General features: G+C 36.6%; 2 protein-coding genes across 3 annotated transcripts; one reads left to right on the top strand and one right to left on the bottom strand.

The window, feature by feature from the left end:
• Positions 1-492: 492 nt before the first annotated feature.
• On the top strand, positions 493-5,958 carry LOC147864834 (uncharacterized). 2 transcript variants are annotated; one of them, XM_087319001.1, is made up of 9 exons: positions 493-783; positions 1,621-1,687; positions 2,663-2,691; positions 2,890-3,098; positions 3,789-3,907; positions 3,990-4,106; positions 4,178-4,253; positions 5,054-5,210; positions 5,764-5,958. In XM_087319001.1, the coding sequence occupies exons 1-9, from the start codon at positions 568-570 to the stop codon at positions 5,908-5,910; spliced, it is 1,137 nt and encodes a 378-aa protein (XP_087175127.1). In that variant the 5' UTR covers positions 493-567; the 3' UTR covers positions 5,911-5,958. The 2 variants fall into 2 exon arrangements, with proteins under 2 accessions (XP_087175127.1, XP_087175128.1); XM_087319002.1 differs by having other exon boundaries at positions 495-783; positions 5,057-5,210; positions 5,764-5,957.
• Positions 5,959-6,623: 665 nt separating this feature from the next.
• Positions 6,624-15,697, bottom strand: SNF4 (sucrose nonfermenting-like protein). The gene is made up of 13 exons (XM_087319000.1): positions 15,227-15,697; positions 12,737-12,824; positions 12,123-12,290; positions 11,884-12,033; positions 11,694-11,753; positions 11,503-11,592; positions 10,314-10,433; positions 9,449-9,593; positions 9,157-9,321; positions 8,708-8,771; positions 8,294-8,363; positions 7,676-7,793; positions 6,624-7,394 (listed from the first exon to the last, which is right to left on the bottom strand). Exons 1-13 carry the CDS (start codon positions 15,316-15,318, stop codon positions 7,303-7,305), a joined length of 1,422 nt encoding a protein of 473 aa, XP_087175126.1. The 5' UTR covers positions 15,319-15,697; the 3' UTR covers positions 6,624-7,302.
• Positions 15,698-16,063: the final 366 nt, after the last annotated feature.

Raw genomic sequence — 16,063 nt, 5'->3', positions numbered from 1 at the left:
TTATGGTGTCTTGATGGCCTTCCATGGCTTCGGGCCTTCCATTTGATGGCTTCCATGTATGTATGCATGTATGTACTTGTAGGGTGCTCATGTCTATATGCATGTATAGTTATGGTGTCTTGATGGCCTTCCATGGCTTCAGGCCTTCCATTTGATGGCTTCCATGTATGTATGTATGTATGTATGTATGTACGTACTTGTAGGATGCTCATGTCTATATGTATGCATAGTTATGGTGTCTTCATGGCCTTCCATGGCTTCAGGCCTTCCATTTGATGGCTTCCATGTATGTATGTATGTATGTACTTGTAGGATGCTCATGTCTATATGTATGCATAGTTATGGTGTCTTGATGGCCTTCCATGGCTTCAGGCTATGAATCCAATGCTACTCTGCAATCATTTGATGTTTGTTTGTTTCTTTTTCTTTAACTTCCTTCGGGGATGTCATGGAATTCCTTCTCTGCTCTTGTCCAAGAGAGATAGAGACAATACAGACAGACAGATTCTTTGGTGTTGTTTAGTTAGAAGGGAAAGGAATTGTTCTGCTTTTGTTTGGGAGAGAGAGATGGCTGTGGAGGGCATTCGGAATGTGTTGCACTTTGCGAATTTGTGGCGGATGAGCGTGTTGTGGGTGCTGGCTATCCTGCGCTCTTATGCCAAACTGTTCTGTGCAAGGTTCTCCTCCTCCTCCTCCTGCCGGAACAGGGCTCCACAGCAGTCTTCGGGTGATGGCGATGGTGATGCATTTAATCCTAACAAAGCTGTGTGCATAGTCACAGGGGTGAGTAGTCCATCAATCCTCTACTGATGCACACATGCATACATGACTATATGTATTAACACATAACATACATCTCTATATCTGTGTATATGCATATATCTATATCTATATCTATATCTATCTATCTATCTATATCTATCTATCTATCTATCTATCTATATCTATATATATATTCATGTATGTATGTACACACACATGCACACATGGAGAGAAAGACAGAGAGACAAACCATAAGAACTATTTTGATTAAATGAAAATATATAGAATTGACAAGCCCAAGGGATGGAGACAAGAGTGTAAAGAAAAAAGGAGAAACATTCTGCAATCACTTGTAACAAAACCTTCTTCCAATACGTGTTACACTCCATGAAACTTAACTGTACGATGTAAACTTAATTGTACTGTACAACGTCATGATTGACTAAAACTGGCACCTGTCACTAGTGCGGCAAGTAAAGATGCATCATACTCAAAAGGAGCTGCACTAAGAGACAAGGTATGAGGTTTAAAAATCTCCCTTTTGTCATTGCACTTGGTTTTGAGAGATCTATGTAGCAGGACGAGAGTCATTCACAAACATTGACCTTAAGGCATGGTATGTTGCTATATGCCTTATATCTAAAGAGGGGACAAGTATTGATGCACCCTAGTAATCTACAACAAAAGTTGCATCTACCTTTCTATAAAGTTAAGCAGCATCTTAGTTTATGCATGTAATGTAGAATAGCTTATCTGCACCTATGTCTATATCTGGAAATGCTTCCAATATTCATATCATTAAACTTTCCTCATGGATTTAAGAAAAAACGTGCTTATTGTCATTTTCTGTTTTGCAAGGCATCATCTGGGATAGGAAAAGCATCTGCAGAAGCCATTGCAATCAGAGGATACTATGTGGTAATTGGTAGGTGAGCTAATCTTGAATAGCAAACTTTTCATGTCTTATATATGAGATAACCTTGTAAAATTTGTAGTTAGACTACTGCTAACTATGATTTTTGCTCTTTTTTATCTTGTAATAACATGCATGTGAGCCAGATGAGTATGACCATGAGAGATGATTTTTGGATTTTGCACACTAATTTAAATTTGGTATTTACTGTTGAGTATGGTCTAGATATTTATGCTTGCTATGTTTACTACTAAAGAAACGATGTGGTCTTCCATGTATGGATTATGCGCCTGTGGCAAATATGGCCTCTCTGAACAGTGTTTTGTTGACTTTAGAATTTTAATTCATGAGGTGTTGTTCTCTAGCGTATAAAAAGTTTTGGTATTGAATAAAAGCTGGACCATGTGCGCACAGGAATGCATGATTTTGAAACATAGTTTACTCAACATATGTGCCTTCTGCATAGCTTGATCACTTCTATGAGGCTACATGTTAGAAGATGACTCTTGCTTCTCTTTGTGCATAGATCACCTAAATTTCTGGAAGATGTTAATATAACTTTCTTTCTCTCTCTACTTGTTTACATGACGTTAGGAGATTATTGTTGCTTTCTTGTGTGTGTGCATGTCCCTAATTAACTTTGGGGAACATCACTTGATGGTATGTACCCCCCATAGTGGTTTCTCATGTATGGCTCTTGACATCCATCATATTGAGAATGACGAATGATCCTTCAGCTTGTGTATATCTTATTCCTTAGTGGTTTCTTATGCATTACCCTTCACTATCATCTTTATTGAGATTCAGAGATGATTCTTTTTGGTGGTGTATACATTAGTGTGGGAGGTCCATCAAAATTAGGTATCATGGCAATTCAGAAAGAGTCCCTTACAATCAGTAGGGATGAATTGTTGATCAAACATTTGAATAGAGAGAGAGAGAGAGAGAGAGAGAGAGAGAGAGAGATTTGGTGGTTATACATTGCAGCAGGTCGATCAATGTCAAGATTATGCAAGGTTTGTCTTTTTTCTCTGTGCTTATGTCCGCATATGTTTCTTCTACTAAATCAGTTATAATGCAACTTCTATCTTTTCTCTTCTCGTTCTTTTGGCATTCAAGCTGTGATGATTTCACTTAAATGAAAGAAAGTTTCTGCCATGCCGACAAGAAATGAATTATGGAGAGTTCATTCTTTCTTGTGACTATTTTTGAAGGCGGTTGAAGAAATTCAGATGCGACATTTGGGGGCTTTACTAAAGCCAATGGAGCTCGACCTTACTTCAGTACCTTCAATTTTAAACTTCACCCAATCCATTGAAAAACTGCTGGAGGCATCAAAGAATACACTATCATTGCAGCTGTTAATCAACAATGCTGGCATACTAGCTACAACTGAAAGAAAAACATCAAAAGGATATGAATGGTATGTGGTCTCATGAATTATATCCTTATTTTGATTCATGTTGATTCCCCAGCATGCAGACATTTAAGAGCCCTAGCACAATACTCATCTTTGTAGTATTGGAGAGCACAAGAATAGTGAGATGGCAACCGTGATACTCTTGAGAAGATTTTGAAAGGCCCAATTGCAATAATCCTGAACAAGTAAAAAAGGCTTGAAATAATAACTTATGATCCACCACCAGCAGATCTACACCAAGGCATAACGCCCCTGGTAAGAGTATTGCGGTAGTTAAACTATTTAACTTACAGCTGACTCTCCGGCAGCTGTTAGAAGTGGTGTCATGGTTTCTACTGTAGCCCTTAACAAATTTCTTGTGTGGTTATATAGTTGCATGGATTCAGCACTAGACCACTACTAATCTTTTCCAATTGGGCTCTTGTGCACAATGTGGGGAATGATTTTTCTATCTTTAGTGCTTTTTAATTTCAGTGTCACAAGATATTGATGACTGTGTTGGATGCTGAAAACTCTTCTTTACCTTATTCTAACTACTCTTGGGATGTTTACCATGTCTTGAGGTTTCCCAATGTCACTATTTACTATTTAAGAGCATCGTTGTAAAAAGCCTAGCAATTACTTAACCTGATGCCTAAACTTAAAATGCCAAAATAACATTTTCGTAAGTATTTTTGTATTGACTTTTTGCAGCATGATGATGACAAATTATTTGGGACCTTATATGCTCACTCAGATGCTGCTGCCTATCATGCAAAAGAGTATACCACCAGCTCGTATAGTGAATGTGGGTTCCTTCACACACTATTGTGGTATGGAGCTTTTATCTTCATTCAACCTGTATAATAATGTCTAAATAATGGTTTTTTATTTATTCTAATCAATGGCCTATAGTTACTGGCTTCGAGGGAGCCCTTGATCTTCTTCAGAATATACAACTGCAGAGGCCTCCAAGTTCCTGTAATGTTGCTCAAGTTTATCAGATTGCTCGAACTTATGAAACATCAAAATGTATGAACATAATATTGTATTCTTTGTTCAAATTGCGTATTTTCTTAAATCTGATTTTAAAACCAAAGCAGTGTTCATGATTTTGTTTACTTACGAGCTCCACCACAGAATGAGTGGAGTACCATCCAAATCAAGGGTTACAGCTATGTAAGTAAGAAGAGCTTGTAAAAAACTCGGCTTGTGAATTTTGTCAGTACAGAAACTGATTTAGGTCATACTTCCGCAATGATTGTGTTTTATTGTTAGTTTCAAGAATTAGTTTATATTGATAGGTTAGAACTTTCTAGCTCCAATGAAATGAGTGCATATAGCTATTTCAACAGATCGATTCAACTTTTATCTTTTGAATTTTGCCTTTAATATGTGACTCATCACGTTGGCTAGAACAGTTTCTGAGTGTCAAACTTGAACTGTTTACGTGTTTAAAAATTTTGAAACCTAAAGCAAACCTTCAAACCATTTTAGAGATCCTCAAAGTTGAACCTTTAAACTGAACAGTTTTAGAGATCCTCAACCTCAAACCATTTAAAGCCAAACGATTTAAACAATAAACCATGCAAACTTGCACATAGATTTCACTTCTTTCAGGCCTCCACATATGGTGAGATAACTTACAAGGGATTTGTTAGGGTTTATGAATTTTTATTAATATATAAGACCGTTTAAGCTGTTTAAGCATGTCATTTCAAACTGATCATCTGTAAACTGAGCTATTGTTAATCCCCAATCCAAGCCAAATGTTTTTCCCATTTTCAGAACTTCAAACCAAACTATCACCATTAAACCATAGTTTAATGGTTTAATTTTCGCTTAAACCAAATCACCACTTATTTCATATAATATATACACAAGTACAGGGACATCACGTGTACATACACAAGTGCAGGGACATGTGCCTAAGAATAGAGAAAATTTGCACATATTCAGTAATTATACTGTTTCCTTATCAGGGCAGCTGATCCAGGCATTGTGGATACACGGATTCTAAGGGAGCTTCCAGCTTGGCTTTCAATCTGCATCACCATTGTTTTGAGGCTCTCATTTCTTATGAAATCACCGTCAAGTGGGTGTAAAGCTGTGGTTGATGCCGCATTGTCTTCTCCTGTAAGTAAATTTCTACCTGTGCTATCAAAATAGTTTGCAAGCGCTGTATTGATATTCTAAAAGTAAAAAACCTCAAAATTTAAAGGAAAACAAAAAATATGTTATTTGTAAATTCTCATGGACTAGTAGATCCATGAATCATGTCTTGAGCTTGTAGGCCTACTATGTTGGCATGCACTTTCTGTGAATTGTATAGAATTCTAGTACAAAAGAACATAGATATATGCAAACTACTTTTATGTTTAAGTAGGGGGTGGGGTGTATTGGATATTTTCTCCAAACAATTTAATGGGCAGTAAGAAGTGGATATTTTCACTATTCCAGGTTACTCCTAGATAGCATTGGCTCTTGTACTATTAATATTTACTCGTAGCCATGCTTCAGCCTCCAACACGTTTTCATTACCAACATGGAATCATATCATGGAATATGAATATGGGAAAAGTCATGGGTATAGTCAATTGTCATGAAAACAGGATAGTCCATTGTTTCACATATACAATGTTTCTAATTATTCAATTAATTGAAGTACTTATTTCATTCTTGTTTGTAGGAGTTCTCAGGGAAATACTTTTTTGGAGGTCATGGTGAGACAATTGCATCTTCAGCTCTATCATATGACCGCCAAGTTTGTGCTAAATTGTGGAGAGTGTCCAAACAGCTGTTTTGTGATGTTTTGCCTGAGCACAAGTTTTCATAATGAACATTTAGACAAAACAAAAGTCTGTGCCCTTCACAAGTACAATTCTTCTTTGTCAGCTGAAGTTATAATCAATAGAGTAATAGTTTTGTAACCTTTCTCATGTAGTTTGGTTGGAGGAAAATATTTAATCGCCTATTAAGTATCTCATATATTTCTTCATTTTGTTTTTTGGCACAAGATCCTATTGTTAGAAACCTATATTTCTTCATTTTGTTAGTATCCATTTTAATCCTGTTATGTTAGAAACTAGACAAAGCCCAGAGAACATCTGGCAACTATTACCACGAAAAAATCCAATTTACCAAGCGATCATCATTAATTAACTAAGGGCACAGAATAATAAGTCATCAAATCTATTAATTACCTCAAAACGTATCAATAATTAAGGCAATAATATGTAACAAGCAGCAAATATTTGCCTCATCCTCCATATAGTAACCAATCATGTTAGAAGTCATTAGTAAAACTAAGCCCACAGAATAAATCGTCAAAAGCCATTAATTATCTCGAACATATCAAAATTTAAGCCACTAGTACATAACCAGTCATAATGCATATTCTTAATCTTAAATTTGTAAGAAAATTCCTGACTCCATCATAGACATACCACACCTCAAGAGTAACAACAAATTACGATACCAAATGAACAGCATAGCAAAAGTACTAATGAATAGAAAAAGAAACTGCAATACCCACATATACACTGGTAATATTCAAGCACTAACAGTCAAGCTTATATTCAATCAGTAACATCAATTCAATCAAAGCATAAAAAAATACTAAAGTATCAGTAGTTAAGCAAACGTGAAAGAAAACCAAATTTACATGCTTTCTTTTTTGTATCACTGACAGTCAGTATCTTTCATAAACATGGCATGACCTGCATATATGGAATATTGCACTACAAGACAATTACAATATTTGCCTTTGGAAGTATTTATTATGCCTTCGAGGTGGGGGGGGGGGGGGGATGCGGTAACCTGGTATTCTTGTTGATGCAGAACTATATCATTGGTTTCCTTGTATAATAGCAACTTCACATTCAAATGAAGTTAGTCTGCTTCATCTTATGAACCCCATAGAAATGCACAAAATTGCACTTTATTTCCAAGATCAAACTACACCCATCACAAAATTGTCCAACTCAGGTCACTTATATCCCAATCCCAAGAATGTCATTAAATCGCCTGGCTTAACGAGGAGCAGACTCTCCTCTCCTCTCTTATGTCACATTGCTCCCTTGTATGCAAGAGATTTTCCAAGCATATTGAAATGGCAATAATGAAAATGGCTAAGAAGTACACGTGAAATGCTTGGAAAGGCCAACCAAATTGCATCCTGCACATCACTTTTTGAGGAAGGGAAGAATATATCCATGTACAAAAAATCCTAATGAACAAGAAATCTGAAGACATCACTCAATGTAATAATGCCTTCAACACGGCGACTCCCAGCTTCAACGCAAACAATTCTCCGAACACCTGTACGAGAACATGCAACTTTTAACTATGCAAGGCATTGTATTCACATAAAAGTGAATTCATCATGTACAAACTGTGAATTCCGTTTCTCTAATGCATCATGTACAAACTATGGTGAATTCATACAATTGGTGTCAATTGATTGGGCAATTAACAACAAATAAATTAAGTTATATATACATTGTGCTATATTTTTGCGTAATTAGGTTACAATAGTAAGACAGCATAGTAAGAAACCAAGTTCCCATGTTACAAAATCAAATGCATATAAAGAATCCTACCAGGTACAGTTAAACGCTCCAATACAGCTTGTAAGGAATCGGTGCGAAGACACATCTGGCATCTTAAAACAGGAGCTGCCCCGACAGAAGCTCTACCATCGTGTACCAATTGCAAGGCCTGAAACACACACATCCAAGTAATATGTTAAAAGAAGCTCAGTCGCGTTAATCTTAAGCTCATGTTTAATGGGCAATATCTACAGATGTATTAACATGGCTGGGTAACTGCAGATAACATATACAGGAAATCTAGAGTTGTAGAAAATATGAAGCTATAAACCACCAGTCAATAATATGGTGCAGCAGAGTAGAATAAGAGAACATAATAAAGTAGAATTTGAAAAATCGAAAATAGACTTTCTATGTCATTTTATTTTCTAAAAGATGACTGAGTTATAGTGAGAGAGTATTGTCCCATTCTTAAATGAGTCATTCCACCTGGTTAGCCTGTTCATCAATTATTATACCTCTATTTTCCAAACTTAAATCCAAATAGAAACCAGATATGCTCTTATACTGATCACAAAGTGAGAAGGAAGACATCAGAAACAAGAAGAAATTTAAGAATTAGTCTTCACTGCTGATGATGAATCATATTAATACAACACGAGTTCTCACTTGTTCAACTGTTAGATGTTGAAGCTGCACATGTGCATATGTACTGTCCTTCGCAAGGGCTGTGATATCACTGGAAAGAATATGAAAAAAGGCTACATAAGCAAGCATTCCTTCAAATACCTTCACATATAGGTGCATACTAAATCCTTCTTTCAATGCTATTTATATGATCATATGCCTGTCTAATAAAGATTAGCTGTAAACATCCATTTCGCTTAAAACATTACTACAGCTTTTAGGTTCTTTTTTACTTGAATTGAAGCAAAACAGTGATGTGGGTCTTGTGTTTAATACAACCAATATATGTTTCTCTGCTCTATTACAATACATGCTATATGTGATACACATTTTAATATGGAAAACGTCTTACACTCAAATAGATTCAATCAGTATTCATCAAAAATTAGAGCAAACCTTCTAGCATAGATGTCGAGTAAAGATCCATTTTCATCTATTATTGGTATCGAGCTTATTCTCGCTGCAAAACAATAGCACAGCACAAAGTTCCATTAATTTTTATTGCTAACAGTCAATAACATTCAAAATATTTGGAACTGCTTTCAATGTTATGATGGACACATTTGTGAGTAACTCTGTCCCCTATTTTTAGATGATTTCTTGACAGTGCAAGTGCGTGAAAACATGGCAAGCTATTCATCATCAACTTGTATCTTATCCTCATGTCAAGGTAAGATTTAATGAAGAAAGACAACATGAAGAGTATTATTTTCAAACTTTTCTGTTAGATTTGAAACTTTTGGGATCACTTAAAGAGGGACAATATGCCAGCAACCATGATATAAATTGACAATAGACAGGAAGTTATGAAATGAATAAGATTATTTGAGGAGAATGCTTGACACCTTGATTGAGTAATTCCAATGCAGTACTTAACGGGGCATTTGCCTTGAGCATCACAAGTTGGTGGTCAGGCCTGTCTCCCCTCCATGTTCCTAATGGCAAAGAACCTATCGGCTGATTAAGAAGTGGCAATGAGCCAAGAGAATGCCGAAAATGTCTGCATAAACCTGCATAAACTATCAATTCATTATGAGCCCTTTACCTTCATGAGGTGTCAAAATGTAATCTTCTATGTGAACAAATACTAGATGTATATATGCCATCCAAATAACCAGACATGTATAACCAACTTACATTTTAGGACACTTGAGAGTGTGGCTAAATGCAAAAGTTGTGGTAATGTCTGCTCATGGGCTGGAAAATACAGAACAGGTACAGCAGTGACCTGATTGTGCAGCAATTTTTGTGCCACCTCTTTTAAGGAGTCATCTGGACCAACCTAAGTATTACAACCCGAACACGCGTCAGCATTAAAAGACTATTCATGAAATTGTTCAAAATTCATCCAGAATTTTCATAATCAGTATTGTTCATAAAGTGCGTACAAAACAATTAATGACCAACCAGGATATCTCCTCCTATGAGCAAAATAACAAATGCAAACAAATATATAAAAAAATAAGTCAGCACAACATTCCCTATCTTAAAGTCACATTATCTGACCAGCAGACTATCCCAAGTACATCATCATTGCAGGATACTGTTCTGGAAACTCAATTTCATTTGCTACAGAATAACAACCGTTATGTAGCATAAATGATGTTTTTTCCATTGGCACACTTCTCACGTTACCTTAGGCAATGTTATCATCATAAAACCAGTGCAAGATATTCACTTATCCTTCAAGGCAATAGGCACTTTAGTTATCTAATGCCCCTCGGCAGTATCAAATGACATATCTGGTTCACTAGAAAATCTGTCCTGCATGCGTCCAAGAACAGTGTATCCTACTATTTGCACACATATATGCTTCTGCAATAAATAGGATACTCACGAAATTTTTATAAATATTAATTGTTTTAGGTAAAGATGAAGCTCATACATATATACACGTGCACATGTGTGCGCACACTCGTGCATATTAACTTACCAGGTGCACCCCTAATTATTTCCATGTAATGAAACTAGTATAGGTAAAGAAGACAAGGTAGATTCTCACATAATGAAGATTGCGTCTTCTAAGCATGTTCTCTCCAAACCTAACTTTTCCATCTTTCCATGCAGCTATAGTGTGTGTTTCCAATTCTTCCTCAGATAAAATTGCCCGCTGGCTCCCAATCTACAGGAAGAAACCAAGAACTTAAGACTTTAAAGTCTGCCATTACATTAAGCTATACAAAATAAATAAATTTTCTGAATAAAGAAAGAAATTATCAACAATTTGTCTTTTAGTATAAGGCAATTCAGATTTGAAAAATTAAAATACGGGCAGAATCCAGAACAAGGAATGCAACTTTTATCGGCAAAAACTGTTGAATGCCACAAGAATGTTGACACCTCATAGGAACTTAAATCAGTTTCAAAAAGAGCTATGAACAAAAATAAATACATCTAATAAAAGATTGAGGAAAATCTGCAAAAGCCACAAACACTGGATCAATTGAAGGTTGACACCAAGCTACACTCAAGCTGTGGATGGAACTGAATCTAAATATTCAATTTGGGGGCAGGGGGAAGGTTATGTTAATGTCTTCCTGATGCAAAGTCATATGTGTTCACTATTCAATGAACATCAACATACGAAAAAAAATAGAAGGTTATACCCTCTAGTCTCCAAGTCGTCAAATTTTTATTAACTTTGACATGGCAAAGATTAATAAGATTGGACATCAGTAGAGAACAACTACTCATATAAGAAAACAAAATAGCTGTATCTGGAATGATGCAATGCAGGACATAAAAATTGTTGGGTCATATGAGCATAACATGAATAGACCAGAGAAACAATCAAATAAGAAAATAGCATGAAATCATTGGATTATGAGTTGCAGCAAAGGGCAAGACAAAAAACATCTGTAATAGTTCAATTAAACAGTAAAAGTTAAAGCAAAGTTCCATAGCAGTGCATGAAGAGTTTCTTTGTTGCTTTGTGATCATCATAACTATCTGGTATTTTGATGGAATTATGATGTGGGTGCATAAAAATTGACACCAGGATTTCTGATTGTGAGAGATCTGCCTGGTTTGTTTTTTTGTGTTTGGATAACCCCAAAAAGCTTCAAACATGAACCAGCACTTGAACATAGTGACAGAGAAAAATAGAGAGAAGAGAAGCCAATGGTATAAGATTTTCATTCACATACATGTACATACAATGCATGATAGCGAGAACATGAGCACAATATTACCTGCATCAAGATTTCTATGAAATCAGATGCCGTCAACATTCCCACAAACTGTTTCTGGTCAGAATCCCACAAGGGGGCCACTGGAATTCCCTGTGTTTTAAAAAAACATTGTGAGACAATAAGCTATTTCTAACCATTCATATTTTTTACTATATTAGAGAAGCAGTATTATAATCCAGGAGTCAGGGAACCTGCTCATATAGCACATGAAAGGCCTGCTTAATTGGCAAAGAAATGTCAAGTGCCACCACCTGTCCATAGCACATGTCTCCATGTTAATTAAAGCACTAGTTATATGGCTATGTGAGGCTGATCTTCAAATATTATTCCTAAAATATTACTTAGTGCAACACATTGTGCAGATGCAGAAGCTCAAATTACCTTCCCTGAATCTGGCAGTATCTCATATGCTGTATGGATGCTCAAGAAGTTATCAATAAGATGGCGTGATGCATCAACATCTCCTACTGAGATATTCTTCATACCTTCCACAGGCGCTTCCTGAGGTTGTAAGAACCCTGCCGCAGAGACCTAGAAACACGAGTTTTCATGAAATATACCCAATAGATTGCTCATGATACATCACTAGCAAATGATACCGAATAGGTAACCCTTCCTACATGCACATCACCATCCTCGACATCCATATTCCCCCGCCCTACACCGCGTGAAGCTGATCCACTATCTGCATCCCTTACAACCACAAAATTGCTGCAAAGTCCAGCAGGATCTGTCATGATAGGTTGTTGTTCATCATTTCTCCATTCACCGTCCACAACGAATTTAAACTGCATATCAAATAGACACATCTTCTTCTGTAAGGCTGGATAGAAAAAGTGTTGGTTTCACCCATAATATTAACAATTATTTCATGGCATTGCCAATGGTGTAGCAATGCAACAGAGGATAAAGGAAACTAAAATGTAGATTATGAAGGAAATCCAAGAAAGAAACAGTCACACAGAACAGAATAACAGTACAAAAAGGCCATAGTCACCATTCCCGAAATGATACAAAAAGTATGCAAATAATAAATGATGATAGGTTTCTACATTGCTGTGACAAGCTATGACTAGTTCATATACTCTGGTGTTTTGCACTCTGCAACAGGAAATATCATCAATAACGTGATTACTTCACGTCAATGGGAACTAATTCCAAAAATATATCCTTTGCATAATCTTAGGGGATTTTTAGTGTTAATTTCCAGACATACTCAGTAAAGTTTTTGTACCTGATAGCCATCTGGAGAAAGGGGAATGACAGCTTGGAAAACAGATGGACAACCTTCCACAGGCAGCATCTGTATCATTTCTTGCCATCTGAGGAGGAAGAAGAAAAATAGGAATCATAACAGAGACATCAGCATGCAAACAATGCAGAGTAGTTCTAGTATGTGAAATAAGAAGGTTTGCAATTCTTAGAAGAAATTAGAATATATTGGACTATAAAAACTTGTGCATATATTCGCATGTAATTAGTAATACTTTTCAAAGAAAAATACTTATATATAAAAGCTTTCAAATTATCATATAGTGATTTACATATTGTCAGTCATAGCTCAAAGAAACAGTGGAAAATTACTTCTAGCTGCACGCTACCAATTTTGTATTAAATACAAGCAGACAACAAATCTCAACGTTTAGAAGATGCCTTCAGGTGTTCGTATGGATTCAAAAGGATGAGAAGGCGAAACATCTGCAGAATATTCATCTGCTGCAAGAATATCTACTGTGGCTGGCGTGATCCAGAAATAAAAAAATTTGTTCCAGCTCTAAAATATGGTAAATATTTCTTGCATATGATGAGTTGATACCACAAAGGAGACCTTAGTATCTCTAAACTATTATCGACAATGCTGAATTGAGAATATTGACATCTACATCATCGACCCTAAACTGCTTGATAATGCATCATAAGAGAATATGTTGCTGATCTGTTTGCAAGAATATTTATCCAACCAAACTTACAAGTAAATTAAGGCACTTATCCATTAATATGTTCATGTTAACATAGCCATAATGCAGTTCATATTAGATGAATTGATTTCTAAAACCCCGGTTGTTATGTTTTATTTTAGATGATTTAAAAACAAAGAAAGTAAATGGAATCCTTATTGTTGACACAACTAGCAATGATTTAAAAGTAACAAAAAGATAGGAGTTTGAACATTCATAGAATCAGTTCAGTATATATATGTGAGCCAGAATTTTCCAATATTCATGACAATAATACACAGCCACGGTGAAAGAAAAATCTATCAAAAAATCCGAAACAAAAACACTGTTGGAAATCAGTTCACGGCATAACAAGATTAATGCCACCAAGAGGCAGAAATATGAACCTTTCCATACAATTTGCCAGCATAATGTGTCATAATTATTCCAAATATCTTCCAGCAAAGAGAAACATGTTTATACACCATGCCACCATATGCTCTATTTCAAACAAGTTCAATCCTTGCCATGGGCTAGGCCCCGCCTCATAGATCGCAATCAGTCTCGTGTTGATATTAAAAAGATATCTACATTCAATAGTGCACATTCCCTCATCCTTTGAAGGTACAAGCATGCTTCCGTGCCACCCAAATCATTCCAGACTGTTTATTTCTTTTCCAAAACACGTTCACTATGGGGCATAATAGCCTATTACGGCATCCTTTGTTCAAGTTAACAATGGTAAAAGTATAGGCTAGTTCAGAGCAAAGCAGATTTTCTGGCTTGAGATGCATTTAAAATGTTCATGCCTGACAAAATTCCATGCATAAATTGACCAAGAATGTGAGCTGAAATCACTTGTATCCATTGCCGACAGAAAATATCAACTGCAATGGTGTATGGCGTGCTGCAACCTTTTGTATGAACAAAAGGTTCCTTTCTAAATATGAAAAAATGCTCCTTGGTGAATATTCTTGAGCTTTCATATTGGCCCTTGTTGGATGGGCCATCCATTATATGGTCATGAAACAATAAGTAGTACCAACAGCACCAATCACATTTCACAGATCCATTATAGCTGAATTATCTAGAGATCCACTGAATATACCGGCAGTTTATTCCTTTCTCACAAGGTTTCATCATTAACAGTGATGACAGTTGAATTGACAATGACTCAGATTGTTGCATTTGCTATCATAGAGAGAGTTAAAAGCATGCTCGAGAAAGGCCTAAAAAAACAGATATATGATAGTTGAAAGACCCAGGAAACGACCATTCTTAGAAGTTAAATGGTTTTGAAACATTACGCATCATCAATCTACTATCCACAAATTCATTACAGTGGAGTTCTCTAGAGCTAATCAATTATCAAGAAAAGAAATCAAAAGGACAACTTTAATCAATTATTCAGCCATTGAAGTTATGGGGTTTCAAACATGCTTTTCCAAGGTTCTTGATAAGCTTCCCCTGTTTAACCTTAAATTACTCACAAAAATATCTGCAAAATCTAGGTCAAAGGGTTCCAAAGCAAGAGAGACTATTAAAAATACCACTTTGACAGTAGCCCATTTAGATAATGAGTTCTCAAACATGTTTGCCACCTGTTTAAACTTAAATCGCTTACAACAGTCTCTGCAGACCAACGTAAAGACTAAATCAAGGAGAAGACAAAAACAAGAAAACGTTTGGCAGACAATCCAAATCCAAAGTAAAATGAAAGAAGCAATGAAGAAAATGCAAGAAGAAGATAAAAAACAAAAAATGAAAACGAATGGAAAGAAAAATACCTGTTGAATGAGCCACAGAGGAAGACCTGAAGGCCACCGTGAGGCCATACAAATCGGGTTGGGACCAGCGATGTGGAGGGCTTAATGGACATTTGCCCCTCCACACCTCAACCCAACCCTAATTTATCTCTGTTTCTCTCTGTTAGCGTGTCTCCCTGCTTCTGTGTTTGTCTGACTTTCTGTTTGTATGATTCTCTACTTCGGTGGTTTTTCCGTTTCCAGCAAACCCTACTCAAAACTCCATTCGTGAAGAAGAAGAGGAATCACATCCTCTCACCGTGCATTCTAGCTTTCCATGTCGAACCGATCCGCGGAGAACAACGTGCTCTGTGTGAGAAGAAACTGAGGTAAGCGGGTGGAGATCAGTGAGCTATGGAAGTCTGTGTTGTTTTTGTTTCTAGGGTTAGGGTTTCGGAATCTGGCGAGCGACGGGAAAAAAAGACGGAGCTGAGAGTGCGACAAACAGAACGAAAAGGCAGAGAGAGAGTTCACATCCTCTCTCTTCGGACATCCTCTCTCTAGACTCGACGCAATGCGTCCGGAAAGGAGCACCTCTCTCTCTCTTTCTTTCTCTCTCTCTCTCTCTCTCTTTCTCTCTCTCTAGAGTTTACCAAGAGGGAGTTCACATGCTCTCTCTAAACTCGACCAAATCCGTCCCAAAAAGAGCGCACCCTCTCTCTCTAGAGCCTACAGTATAAAAACTCTCCCCGGAGTATACACATCCTCTCTCTCTCTCTCTTTCTCTCTAGGGGTTGTTCACCTCCCCCTCCACAACATTATGTCACCGAGGCATTACGATAGAAAAACGTAGGTAACAGAAGTCGGCGAAAACGGATT

The sequence above is a fragment of the Azolla caroliniana genome, unplaced genomic scaffold (assembly GCF_043228905.1).
Source record: "Azolla caroliniana isolate FFs.n. ecotype wild unplaced genomic scaffold, voAzoCaro1.0.p SCAF_4, whole genome shotgun sequence".
NCBI lineage: Eukaryota > Viridiplantae > Streptophyta > Polypodiopsida > Salviniales > Salviniaceae > Azolla > Azolla caroliniana.
Note: the sequence above shows the minus strand (reverse complement) of the source record. Positions and strands in the feature narration are given on the sequence as shown.

Coding starts and splice junctions, on each gene's coding strand:
- LOC147864834 (XM_087319001.1), top strand. CDS start 568: ATGGCTGTGGAGGGCATTCGGAATGTGTTGCACTTTGCGAATTTGTGG. Junction 3,099..3,788: donor ACATCAAAAGGATATGAATG/GTATGTGGTCTC, acceptor GACTTTTTGCAG/CATGATGATGACAAATTATT. Junction 3,908..3,989: donor TTCCTTCACACACTATTGTG/GTATGGAGCTTT, acceptor AATGGCCTATAG/TTACTGGCTTCGAGGGAGCC.
- SNF4 (XM_087319000.1), bottom strand. CDS start 15,318: ATGTCCATTAAGCCCTCCACATCGCTGGTCCCAACCCGATTTGTATGG. Junction 8,772..9,156: donor ATTGGAATTACTCAATCAAG/GTGTCAAGCATT, acceptor ATTGTTTTGCAG/CGAGAATAAGCTCGATACCA. Junction 7,395..7,675: donor GGAGCGTTTAACTGTACCTG/GTAGGATTCTTT, acceptor GTTCTCGTACAG/GTGTTCGGAGAATTGTTTGC.